At 49.8% G+C, this 11,870-nt stretch overlaps 2 protein-coding genes across 2 annotated transcripts; both read left to right on the top strand.

Moving 5' to 3' along the window:
- The first annotated feature begins 255 nt into the window (after window positions 1-255).
- BNIPL (BCL2 interacting protein like) lies at window positions 256-7,188 on the top strand. The gene is made up of 10 exons (XM_049618408.1): window positions 256-273; window positions 1,187-1,401; window positions 1,562-1,626; window positions 2,061-2,285; window positions 4,416-4,598; window positions 4,789-4,891; window positions 5,055-5,186; window positions 6,290-6,376; window positions 6,556-6,654; window positions 7,024-7,188. The coding sequence occupies exons 1-10, from the start codon at window positions 256-258 to the stop codon at window positions 7,058-7,060; spliced, it is 1,164 nt and encodes a 387-aa protein (XP_049474365.1). The 3' UTR covers window positions 7,061-7,188.
- A 589-nt stretch (window positions 7,189-7,777) lies between these two features.
- Window positions 7,778-11,149, top strand: CC1H1orf56 (chromosome C1 C1orf56 homolog). Its single transcript, XM_049616315.1, has 2 exons — window positions 7,778-8,991; window positions 9,829-11,149. Exons 1-2 carry the CDS (start codon window positions 7,957-7,959, stop codon window positions 9,847-9,849), a joined length of 1,056 nt encoding a protein of 351 aa, XP_049472272.1. The 5' UTR covers window positions 7,778-7,956; the 3' UTR covers window positions 9,850-11,149.
- The last annotated feature ends 721 nt before the right edge of the window (window positions 11,150-11,870 follow it).

Here is an 11,870-nt window from a genome sequence, read left to right as displayed (position 1 = left end):
CCTGAGACTAGCCATTTTAGAAAATGTTCTCTCCTCCAAAGCCCGCCCCCACATAAGCAGGGTTTTTCTCTTGGGCAAACCTGTTCCTTGGGAAGGGAAAGGGAGGTGGCAAAACCTGTTTGAAGGCGAGGTTGCCTTCCTTGGAGGCAGGAGCATCTAGCAGTGAGACAGAGGCCACGAAAGTTCTGGGGAGCCAGGACAACCCACTCTCAAGACAGCTGCAAGCATTTAAGGGAGACAGACCAACGTGGCAAGATGGGGACCACACAAGAGGTGGGAGAAAAGACGTTAGACCTTGGGTAAGTAAGATCTGGCCCACTGGATTGGAAACGAGCAATGAATAGTTGTGAGCTCTGACCGGGGCAAATCTTGGCTTCCTGGAAGAGACCCGACTGCAAGAAAAGGAATTTGCAGAGGAGTAGGGTGGCTTCAGGTAGGAAATGGGGAACTGGGGGTTCAGGATAATCCCCTATTGTGTTGTATCTGATAAAACTGCCTGTTGGGGCACCTGGGTGGCTCACTCAGTTAAATGCCTGACTCTTGGTTTCGGCTCAGGTCATGATCTCATGGTTCGTGGGTTCAAGCCCCACATCTGGCTCCGTGCTGATGGTGTGGACCTGCTTGGGGTTCTTTCTCTGTCCCTCTCCTGCTCGCTCTCTCTCTCTCTCTCTCTCTCTCAAAATAAGCTTAAAAGAAAAAGGAAGAAAGAAAGAAAGAAAGAAAGAAAGAAAGAAAGAAAGAAAGAAAAGCCTGCCTGTTGTGTTTTCTAATACCCACTCCCCAGAATGGCCCTCAGGAAAGCTGACCCAGAAAGAAGCTGAGGTCCAGGTACTCCTTCCCAGCAAATCTTCCTCCTTACCTTCTTCCCCCACCCCTCCACCTCTGCCATGCTTTGCCCTGACCACTCCCCAGCATCAGGCCTGACGAGGTGCAATCATCCCCATCCCTGCCTGGTGACAGCTGGGCGGGTCTGTCAAGTTCCACCCAATAGTATGTAACAAGGAATATCTCTACCACTCTCGTGTAGGTAGAGCAAGGCCACAGAGTTAAATACGATTATACGATTAGCTTTACATTCCACCGTCCCTGGGCTCTGAAAACCCCACCGTAGGGGTGATCTGTTTCCAGGAAGGGGTGGAAGTAGTAGAAGTATCCAGAAGACAAGAGATCTGAGGGTTTTCTTAAGGCCTGCTCTCTGCTCTGTACCTTAATTACTGTTCATTCCAGTGTCTCCTACCTACGATCCAGTTCCCTGAAGACACTGCCGAGTATGTCTCACGATCACCTCTTCTCCCCTGGGACTCTTAGGGCCGGGGAGAATGCTGAAGCAGGGCCAGCAGCACCCCTGAGACTCGGGGAGCTGGAGCTGAAGGAGGAGTGGCAGGATGAGGGATTCCCCAGGTGAGGACTTTGAGGGATGTTCCTTAGGACTTGAAGGAAGGAGCGGGGGAGGGAGGCAGAGGTGAGAAAATCGTGGCAGGGCAAGAGGGCTGATAAACTGAGACCTGGCTCGATGCGGTTACCCTCATTTCTGCTCCCCCTTGGAATCATTCCCCTCTAGACTTCTTCCTGAAGAAGTTGACCGTTCTGAAGATCCTGAGGATCCCAAGAGAGATTCACAGGCAGGTTGGTAAATTAGAACATAGGTCTTGGGGCCCCTGGGTGGCTCAGTCGGTTGAGTGTCCAACTTTGGCTCAGGTCATGATCTCACGGCTCATGAGTTCAGGCCCCGTGTCGAGATCTGTGCTGACAGCTGGGAGCCTAGAGCCTGCTTCGGATTCTGTGTCTTCCTCTCTGCCCCTCCTCCACTTACGCTCTTTCTCTCTCAAAAATAAACAAACATTAAAAAAAAAAAAAAAAAAGTAGGCCTCAAGTTCTTGATTCTAGCCCAGTCTGCTGCCCTCATCCCATCACAGTTCCACTTCTCTTTTCCCCAATGTCCCATGTTAGTTCTTCTTTAGAATTTACCCCATCTCACTACTTCTATATGCAGGAATTCCACCTCTTCTTGCCAACACACACATACTTTTCAATTCTTTTCTCCTTTCTCCCAACCCCAGGTACACCCAGCACTTTAGCCCTATGTAGCCCACGCCCCATGCGTAAGCGTCTCTCTGCCCCAGAGTTGCAGCTGAATCTGACTAAGGAGACCGGAGGCCGTGGAGCTTCTCCCACTCATTCCGAACCTTCCTCTCCTGATGGCAGTTCTGACCTGGAGGTAGACGAACTGGAGACACCTTCAGACTCGGAGCAGCTGGACAGTGGACATGAATTTGAATGGGAAGGTGGGAAAGAAACCTGAGGCTGGGGCTGGTAGGAGTAGAAGCTAGAGTTAAAGCAGCTCAGGATGGATTTAATCGGACTAAAGTTAGAAGCAATAATGTGGGGACCAAGTAGTAAGGTCAGCAAAATTACTTTCCTCAGAACAGAAAGCTAGAGCCTATAGATCCCATGCGAGAGTCATCAGTAGAGGAGTGGGGAGGGTCCTTTGTTTATTAAGGAAAATTTTATCCGGTGAGTGTTACATGCTATTACTGAGCAAGAACCGAGTTATAAAGATGAATAAGATAGTCCTATCCTCAGGGAATTCTCTGTTTAATAGGAAATTAAAAGATACATATTTTATGCAAATAAATATAGTTAAGGATTATGGTCTACATATGTATAGGGTATGGTCAGCAGGGATGAGAACAAGGTCACTTCTGCCTGAGAAGCATTAGGAAAGACTTCACAGAGGAGGTGATTCTGAGCTGGCCTTTATCAGGTAGCTGGGGAGGCATTCTAGGTGAAAGAAACAAGTTGGGTAAGAACGTGGCATGTTGGAGAATTCAAAGTATTAAGCATGACTATTTTGATATTAAGGAAAACTTTGTTTCTTCTCTACTCACAACACTTCCGATGCCAGATGTGTGGGTTTTCCCCACCCCAACCAATTCTCCACTTCTCCAGACATCAAAAGGGTGTCTTACAGTTCAGCCATGCTGCTTGACTGGAGTCAGCACAGACCCCACAGGTTAAGGGCTCCCCTACAGGATTGCCCTGGACTTCAGACGCCAATCACATGTCCAAATTGTCACCTGAGCTTCTGAATCAGGGTGCTATGTTAAGTTGGCAAGAGTCAAATCATGGAGGTCCTTGCTACCATACTGTGGAGTTTAGATTTTATCCTGTAGGCAATGAGAAGGCACTGAATGGTTTTAATCAAGGGAGTAACATGATCAGATTTGATGGCTCTAAAGAGGTTGGAAACAACCTAAAGGTCCATCAGTCGAGTATTAAATCTAATACGGTGTGTCCATGCAATGGAATACTAAATACTAGGCAACAATTTCTTAAGATGAAGCGGCTGTTTCCATTGCTATGGAAGGATCATGCAGAATTGCTGGATATGGTATATTGCCATTTGAATAAGAAAGGTAGGGTAGAAAACAAAGCTTGCTGTAGCAAGGGGGTAGAAGGTGGAATTAAGTAAACAAACTAGAGGCAAGGAGACCAGTTAAGAGGTTAGCACTAAAGCCAGGTGAGTAATGCTAAGAACCTGAATCAGGACAGCAATAGTGGAAAGAATAATAAGAGAATACAATGGAGATAGATGGAAGAAGATATGGGGTCCAGCTGGCTTGAGCACTGACAGAGAAGAAAATCTTGGATGTCATCAGTTTTCTCTCTCAGGCAGCTAGATGGATGGAGTCATCAAGAAAAGAAATATGGCAGGGGCACCTGGGTGGCTCCGTTGATTGAGTGTCTGACTTTGGCTCAGGTCATGATCTTGCAGTTCATGAGTTCGAGCCCCACATCAGCTTCACTGCTGTCAGCCTGTCAAAGCAGAGCCCACTTCAGATCATCTGTCCCTCTTTCTCTACCCATTCCCTACTTGTGCTCTCCCAAAAATAAGAAAAAAAAAAAAAAAAAAAGGAAATATGGGAGAGAGGAGGAAGAGAATGAGTCTGACTTACAGCTGGGTCTGGTGACTTGAAGATGACACAAACTAGAGATGTCCACTCTAAGCGTTTAGGGACATGGGTCTGGAGTTAGGAGAGACGTGTGGCTTAGAGAGGCAAATTTGGAATCATCACCTTACTGGTGGTGATTGAAGACATGGGAAGAGATGAGCTCACCCAAGGAAAAGCATGGAAAGAAGAATCCGGAAAAAAACTAATACTGGCAAGGGCCATGGACCTACCATAGTGCAGGGTTACCTCAAGGCCAGTGTCTAGTGAAAAAGTGAGGATCATGAGTCACAGGAAAGAGAAACCAGCAAGCGGTTGTATTGATTGGACAAACTAGGGCTGGAGTCCTGGAAAACACTGAGGAATGAGATGTTGGAGTAATCAACTCTAAGAACCTGGGGAAGTTACAAGACACTGAAGGTATGTACCGTGCCTTATGGACCCTTCCCCATCCCTCTCTTTTAGATGAGCTGCCCCGTGCAGAGGGTCTGGGGGCCAGTGAAGCAGCAGAAAGGCTGGGCCGGGGTTGTGTGTGGGATGTAGCTGGAGAAGACGGTCGTCACTGGAGAGTGTTCCGAACAGGACAGCGGGAACAGCGAGTGGACATGACAGTCATTGAGCCCTATAAGAAAGTCCTCTCTCATGGAGGTAATGACTACCATAAGTGGAGGGGTAAGAACTGTGACTTACTGAATAAAAGGCTTGAGTTGGAAACTCAGTTACGGGGTACAAAATCCTTCCTGTAACTTCCAGAGACCCTCAGAGTCCTTCAACCTAAACAGATGTACTGTCAATGTGTAGCTGTTGACTGAATAAATGGTCCCTTTGTCCTCTCCAGGTTACCATGGTGATGGCCTCAATGCTGTCATTGTCTTTGCCTCCTGTTACCTACCCAGTAGCAGCATCCCCAACTATACCTATGTCATGGAGCACTTGTTCAGGTGAGTCCAACGCCCTGAAGGGCCCCAGGGTGGATGTTGGGAAGGAAAAGCAACAACAAGAACGCCCTGTGATCAGCAGCTGACTGGAGAGTCTACAGTCATGTCCCCCCCACACCCCACATCCTGAAGCACGTCCCTTCCTTGACAGTTGTGTGCCCCCCAGGTATATGGTGGGAACTCTGGAGCTGCTGGTAGCTGAAAATTACCTGCTTGTCCACTTGAGCGGAGGCACGACTAGAGCCCAGGTCCCACCTCTGGGCTGGATACGCCAGTGTTACCATGCTCTGGACCGGCGGTGAGCCACGGGGCGGGGGGGGCTGCCACTCTCTCTGTGCCTTCTCTTTCCCTCTTTCCATTCTTTCTTCTTCCACGTAGCCCCCTCCTCTTCACCTTGTCCCTCTACACCCCTTTCCAGGCCTCTCCTGTCTTCCATCCTCTCTCGGAGTCAGGGAAATCTAGTTGCAGATCTTGCCTTTCCCATTTACCTGCTGTATGACTTTGGGCAAGTCACTTAGCCTCCCTGGGACTCCATTTCCTTCTCTGCAGAACAGCAACAAGAATACCTTCGCCATCGCACACGTGTGAAAATCAAATAAATCAGCGTGGCATGTTGCCTGGCACGCAGAAGGTGCTCCCTTTGGTCACCATCTCACCATTTATTTCACTTCCCAGGAGCCACTGTCTCTGCCTCTCTTCTCTGCCTGCTTCCCTGACCCGTAAGGCTTTGTTCCATGCGATGTTCCCTTTTCCTCCTTTCTTTCCCCCATCTTCCCTTTGCTCACTTTTCTCTTTCTTTTTGTTTCTCCCCCCGCCCCCCCCCCACTGGTCTTCCTCCACCTGGAGTTCTATCAGTTGTCCTCGTCACAAGGGGAGGGGACAGGGGAGTCACCAAGGACTTAGGCAAGGGTAGGGCACAGGAGGGAGGTGGGGCAGAGGAGGCCAGGCTGAGGAGTTCTGGCAAGAGATTCCTAAAACCAAGGAGCCTTGGGGCACCTGCGTGGCTCAGTTGGTTAAGCTCTGGCCTTGGGCTCAGGTCATGATCTCACAGTTCACAAGTTCAAGCCCCGCATCGGGCTCTGTGCTGACAGCTCAGAGCCTGGAGCCTGCTTCGGATTCTGCTGTGTCTCCCTCTGTCTCTGTCCCTCCTCCTGCTTGCACTCTGTCTCTCTCTCTCTCAAAAATAAATAAACATTTAAAAAAAAGATTTAAAAAGAAATAAAACTGAGGAGATTTGCAGGGCTAAACATGATGGGTGGGGCTCAGACTGTGGCCGAGGAGCAGGCACTAGCCCCAACTGCCAGAGAAATCTAGAAACTGCAGAAGTCAAAGCACGGAAGATAGCTCCACCTGATTTTCTGGAATGAAGGTGGGAGAACAGAACAATCTCCTATTCTGCAGCCTCCGGAAAAACCTGCGTGGCCTGGTCGTTGTCCACACCACATGGTATGTGAAGGCATTCTTGGCACTGCTGCGACCCTTCATCAGGTACAAGCTTTGGGGACCAGGACCCGCTCCCATTTTCAAAATCAAGATTAAGAAGATCTTGCCCCACCCTGGCTCCTTCTAGCCTTAACCATGCTATAATTGTCATATGTCCCTTTGTAAGCCTCTCCAGGAGCCCTGTTCCCAGTACAACACACACTTGGCTTATCCTCTCTTTTCAGTTCCAAGTTCACACGAAAGATCCGTTTTCTGAACAGCCTGCAAGAGCTGGCCCAACTCATCTCCTTGGATCAGGTTCACATCCCTGAAGCTGTCAGACAGTGAGTTCCGAGCTTAAGGATAAAAGTTGGGGGTGGGACATATAAAGCCAATTCCCGTTTTCTTAATGCCTTGGGAGAGATGCAGGGGAACTAAATAAAAAACGATACATATAAGTGCTGAGGCATCCAAGAATAAAGGAATATTCACAGCACCGAATTTAGAGGAGACTGAGATCACCCCTAGAGGTCAAGAAGGGATATGTTGGCAGTGCAAAGGAGAAAACATGTGTTGGGGGGAGGTCCTAGGGGACCTCCAGCTTGACCAGCACCGGATCTTCTCCTTCAATTCTCTGGCTTCTCTCCCCAAACCAGTAGGTAAAATCCAGGTCTTGCTCCTGTACCACCTTTTTGTTTTTTTCTCTCTCCTAGGCTGGACAGGGATCTCCATGGCTCAGGAGGCACCTAGTATAAGACAGGACTCAAGGACCTTAGAACCAAGCAAAGATACTGATCTGCCTATGCCCTAACCCTGAAATATCTGGGCTGCTTCCTAAACCACCTCATCTTCAACCCTAGTGCCACTGGACCTTCACATATCATTGGGATGTCATTCCTCTCATAACCCTGCCTTCAAAGTTCTAAGGTCCGGAACCTGATCTGCCGGGGGGTGGGGGGTGGGGGGGTGGGAAGGAGGCGACACATCATTTCAGCAGTAGGGGTGCATGTAGGGGTGTCTTGTATGGGAAACGGCAAGGCTGTGGGTTTTAGTCCTGCTTGAGCTGCAGAACCCTGGGCAAATAACTGCATCTCACTGAGTGTCCTTTTCCTCCCCCTTCAAATGGGAGCCCCTGGTCGCCTGTGAAGCTCGGGGTGGGTGGGGCATAACTGACCGAGACAAGCCCCCCACCCCCACCCCGTCTGTTGGGGGACCAGGAGTCAGCTCCCTACGTATTGAAGAACGCTGTTTCCTTCTTCGTCACGTCTGCTGCCTGTGAGCCTGGGAAGGAGCGCTTTCAAAGCTTGTAGTTTCGTCCTGTCTCGTAAACTCAGATCCGTAGCGGTTAATAAACTGCGATGCACGATGTAAGCTCGGCTCGGAGGAAGTGCACTGCCTGACCAGGCCCTTACGTCACAATTGCGTCTGTTGGTTCCGCAGGAGTTCTGGCTACGGGAGTTCCTGGGATTTTAGCTCAGCCCCTCGGGCTGCGCCGAGAGCGCCTGGGGGAGGGGCGTGGCGCGCGGTAGGAGCCCCACGGGCCTCGGTTCCAACGACCCCCTGGGTCGAGAGTGGAAGGGAGGGAGGAGGTGGGAGACGCGGCCTCCTTCGCTGGCCTCCTCTTCAGCCGCCCACTGCCCGGCCCCATGGTCCCCGCCGCCGGCGCGCTGTTCTGGGCCCTGCTGCTGAGTCTGGGGCCCCGGGCGGCGGGGGCCCAAGGCCTGACTTCCACCGAGTCGCAGCGGGTAAGTTTCCGCTCCGGGGTCCCGATGTCCCGCAACTACCGGACCACCCCCCGGACCGGCGCTCCCAAGAAGATGAGGGTAACAATGGAGGACGAGGATGACCTCGTGGCCCGTGCCGACCGCCTGGCAGGCCCGGCCGCGGCCGAGCTCTTGGCCTCCACGGTGGCCACAGGCGTCAGAAAGTCAATTGTGTCATCGCCGGAGGAAGATGAGTCTTTGGAAGAGGGGGTTGTGATCAACGCCAGAAAGAGTAACGTGAGCGGAGAGGCTCTCCGAGCGACTTCCAATACGGCGAGGATGCCCAACCCAAGGTTTAAAGCAAATACCCAGGAGCCCGAGATCAGGATGTCTTCTTCAGACCAGCGGGCCAACACGTGGATGTCCACTGAGGACTTGGTTCACCCCGACAGTACCATGAGCCAGTGGTCAACAGCAGGGTCCACCCCGAGACCGTGGCCACACCCTTCACCAACAGCCATGCCGCCAGCGGAGGACCTGCGGCTGGTTCTCATGCCCTGGGGCCCATGGCACTGCCACTGCAGGTCAGGCACCATGAGCCGGTCCAGGGCAGGCAGGCTGCAAGGCCTTTCCGGGCGCCTTCGAGTTGGAGCACTGAGCCAACTCCGCACAGAGCACCGGCCTTGTACCTACCAGCAGTGTCCCTGCAACCGACTTAGGGAGGAGTGCCCTCTGGACACCGGTCTCTGCCCTGACACCAGCTGCACCACTCAGACCACTACCACCACCACCACTACCACCACCACTACCACTCCCATACCGCCCCTCAGCTCTAGACTCAGACCCACCCCCTTCCTCTTCTTTGGCCCCAGCCCCAGCCCCAGCCCCAGTCCAGCCCTTGCTTTTTGGAGACGAGTCCGGATGGGGCTGGAGGATATTTGGAACAGTCTGTCTTCAGTGTTCACAGAGATGCAACCAGTAAGTGTTTGGTGATAGCCAAGGACCTTTGTTGATGGAAAGTCCTGACATCCAAAATCCTGTTGGGTCAACTAGCCAGTGTGCTTCCATGAACTGTCATCTGTTTGGTCATTCATTCATAATATACTAGTTATTCACATTATTGTTAGCCATTGATTCCACCCATTTCTTGGGCAACTGCTGGTTGGTTAATGGGTAACATGTATGGGTCGTTAGAGAATTATTGACCAAATTGTGAAGATTGTAGGTATATCAACAATTTTTGATGCAGACAATAGATGTGGAAGATATAAATCATTCTCAGCTCATGAATGCAATCTAATAGTAACAACAGCTAATATTTAAGGTCTTACTATGTGCACTTTACCTGGATCGACCCTCACAACAATGCTGTGAGGTGTTATTCCGTTACAGAGGAGGAAATGGGGGGCATTGACACCAGTGCCGAAGCCCTCCACCACCACTATCCCAAAGAACTCCTGGGATGATTTCCAGTAACTTAAGAATTCTTCGGGAAGGATAGTCCTCTGCTTTACCAAATGAACTACCAAAGGTTCTGATTGACTTGATAAAATATTCTCAATTGATAGGATTTCGGGACCTTTGTGGGAGAGAGGAAGGACACTAAAATAGTATATACGGTCAGTCATTTTGCAAGTTTGTTTTTGTCCTCCTCCCCGGGTATCCAATACCAATGATTCAATATAAAGAAGCCTAAGTAGGGGGCAGTAGTGTTGAGGGAATGAGGGCTTATGGGGAGAGGGAGATGAAGCAAGGAAGGGAAAACATAGATGTGGTTCTAACATTTCCCCTCTTCTCTTCTGTTTTCTTACCCAGCTAGAGAGAAACCGCAGGTAATGGCCACTTCGTCCTCAAGAGAAGGTGTCAGCATCTCAGCCTCCCCACCCTTTCAATCCCAGAACCTACTGGATATTTTTAGTACAGAAAAAATTAGAAAAAATATTGGTCTTGTGTCTCTTTACAGACGTATCTGAGGGTGGAGGCCAGAAATCTCTTCAACCTTAAAACTGAACTGTGTAGCTAACACCATCGGGCCTGATCCCTTCCCTTGTCCTCCAGCATATTTCACCCCCACCCCGTACCCCAGGATAAAATGTTGATGTTGCTCCTCTTCCTCCTTTCCCAAGTTTTTAGTGATTTTTTAAAGATGAAAAATCTCAGATGAAAGCCAAGAAGAGGGAACAGGAAGAACAAGGAGGTGAGCTCTTGGAAAAGGATGGTAGTCTTATCTTCACAGTACTTGGCCTTCTCTCCTTGGAAAGGGTGATGTTGGCACAGAATTCCATGTCGGCTACTTTCTAGGAGTGACATCAACCATATCTATCCTTTGACCCAACACACACCTGTAGTGATCACTCTGCGACTATTTTGCTTACATGTTTTTTATTTGAAAAATGTAGTTAAAAGTCCAACACATTTTTAATATAAATTATGACTCTTGAACCCATTGCCATCACTCTTAAATATTGTTAAAGTGATGGTAGCATACACATTAGAAAAGGTAGCTAAAGGCAAAAGAACACCAAAGAAGACTGTGTCCAAAGAAAAGACATCAGAATAAGGCTAAAGATCAGGGTGTCCTGAGTCCACGAGCCCCCCATCTTTCTACCCTATCCTGTTAACCCTTCAGATTGAGTATAACCCTCAGGCCATTAAGCTACTTTAGGACAAGATGAGCTACTTTCAGAGCAACTAGCTAGATTTGAACAGTAAATTGGGAATGTATGACCAATCTTAGACCCTGAAAAGGGCAGGAAATACACTGAAATGGAAACACAATTAGAACCTGTCACTAGAGGAGGGGCACACTGGATGGATGGTGGACTCAGCAGAGTGGATCCTAGTTCCCACATTCCTGACCCCATCACCATCAAACAGGATGCTGCTTGTTACGGAGTTAATGAGAGACCCCCACCCTCTCAGTCTCTGAGCAGGTGGGAGCTCACCGGTTTTGTCCTGCCTTCCTAACCACCCTGCAAGGAAGGGGACAGAAGAAACACCTGAGAAAACAAACTGCCAAAAGACCCTGTTCCTGCATAATTTTCCCACCTAAAGCAGACTCTTCAGCCAGGTGGGGAGTGGGACCTGGTCTTCAGACGAAACTCCCTGAGTCTTATTTGTATCTGGTTCTAGGACCAGGGCACAGAAAGAGAGCTTAAAGTTTGCAGAGGACACACCGGGGTGTCTGTGGCTCTCTCTATTGCCTCTTCTCCCTCCCTCCCCCAATCTCACCAAACCCTGTTCCTGCCTCCATAGTGCAGGAACCCCTTCTCCACAAACAAGAACAGAGAAGGGTAGTAGGCATCGCATCCACCGGAGACATGAACCCATGTGAGCAGAGCAATACCCTGAATAAAGAGCCTGTTTTAGAGATGATGTGCAGCCCTGTTGAGCCTGCTTTCCAGAGGGCCTAGTTCATCTATGGCTCAGGCTTCAGATGAATAATGAAATGGGTGTAGGGTGAGGAAAACACTTTACAGAGAGATACCTGGACTCTTGAGCAGTGGCCCTCAACTAGGGGTGATTTTTGCCCCCGGGGGGAGACATTTGGCAATACCTGGACATTTTTGGTTGTTGTAACTAGGATGGGCCAGATGTGCTACTAAATATCCTAGGATGCACAGGATAGTCCCCCATTACAAAGAATTACCCAACCCAATGTCAAAAGTGTCTGGGTTGAGAATCCATGCACTAGAGGTGTCCCCGCTCCCATGTGGTAAGGACTGGAAGATCCCTAAACTTACAGACGATTGTTTTCAACCAACCACTCCTCCCATCTTCAGTGGTTTGGAGGTCCACTCAGAGACCTACTTCCTAGTTTTGCAACATTCTGGGTTTCTCTCCAGATCCCTCTTTCT

This window comes from Panthera uncia, assembly GCF_023721935.1.
Source record: "Panthera uncia isolate 11264 chromosome C1 unlocalized genomic scaffold, Puncia_PCG_1.0 HiC_scaffold_4, whole genome shotgun sequence".
Lineage (NCBI taxonomy): Eukaryota > Metazoa > Chordata > Mammalia > Carnivora > Felidae > Panthera > Panthera uncia.
Note: the sequence above shows the minus strand (reverse complement) of the source record. Positions and strands in the feature narration are given on the sequence as shown.

Coding starts and splice junctions, on each gene's coding strand:
- BNIPL (XM_049618408.1), top strand. Junction 1,627..2,060: donor CAAGAGAGATTCACAGGCAG/GTTGGTAAATTA, acceptor TCCCAACCCCAG/GTACACCCAGCACTTTAGCC. Junction 6,377..6,555: donor CTGCTGCGACCCTTCATCAG/GTACAAGCTTTG, acceptor CTCTCTTTTCAG/TTCCAAGTTCACACGAAAGA.
- CC1H1orf56 (XM_049616315.1), top strand. CDS start 7,957: ATGGTCCCCGCCGCCGGCGCGCTGTTCTGGGCCCTGCTGCTGAGTCTG. Junction 8,992..9,828: donor TGTTCACAGAGATGCAACCA/GTAAGTGTTTGG, acceptor TTTCTTACCCAG/CTAGAGAGAAACCGCAGGTA.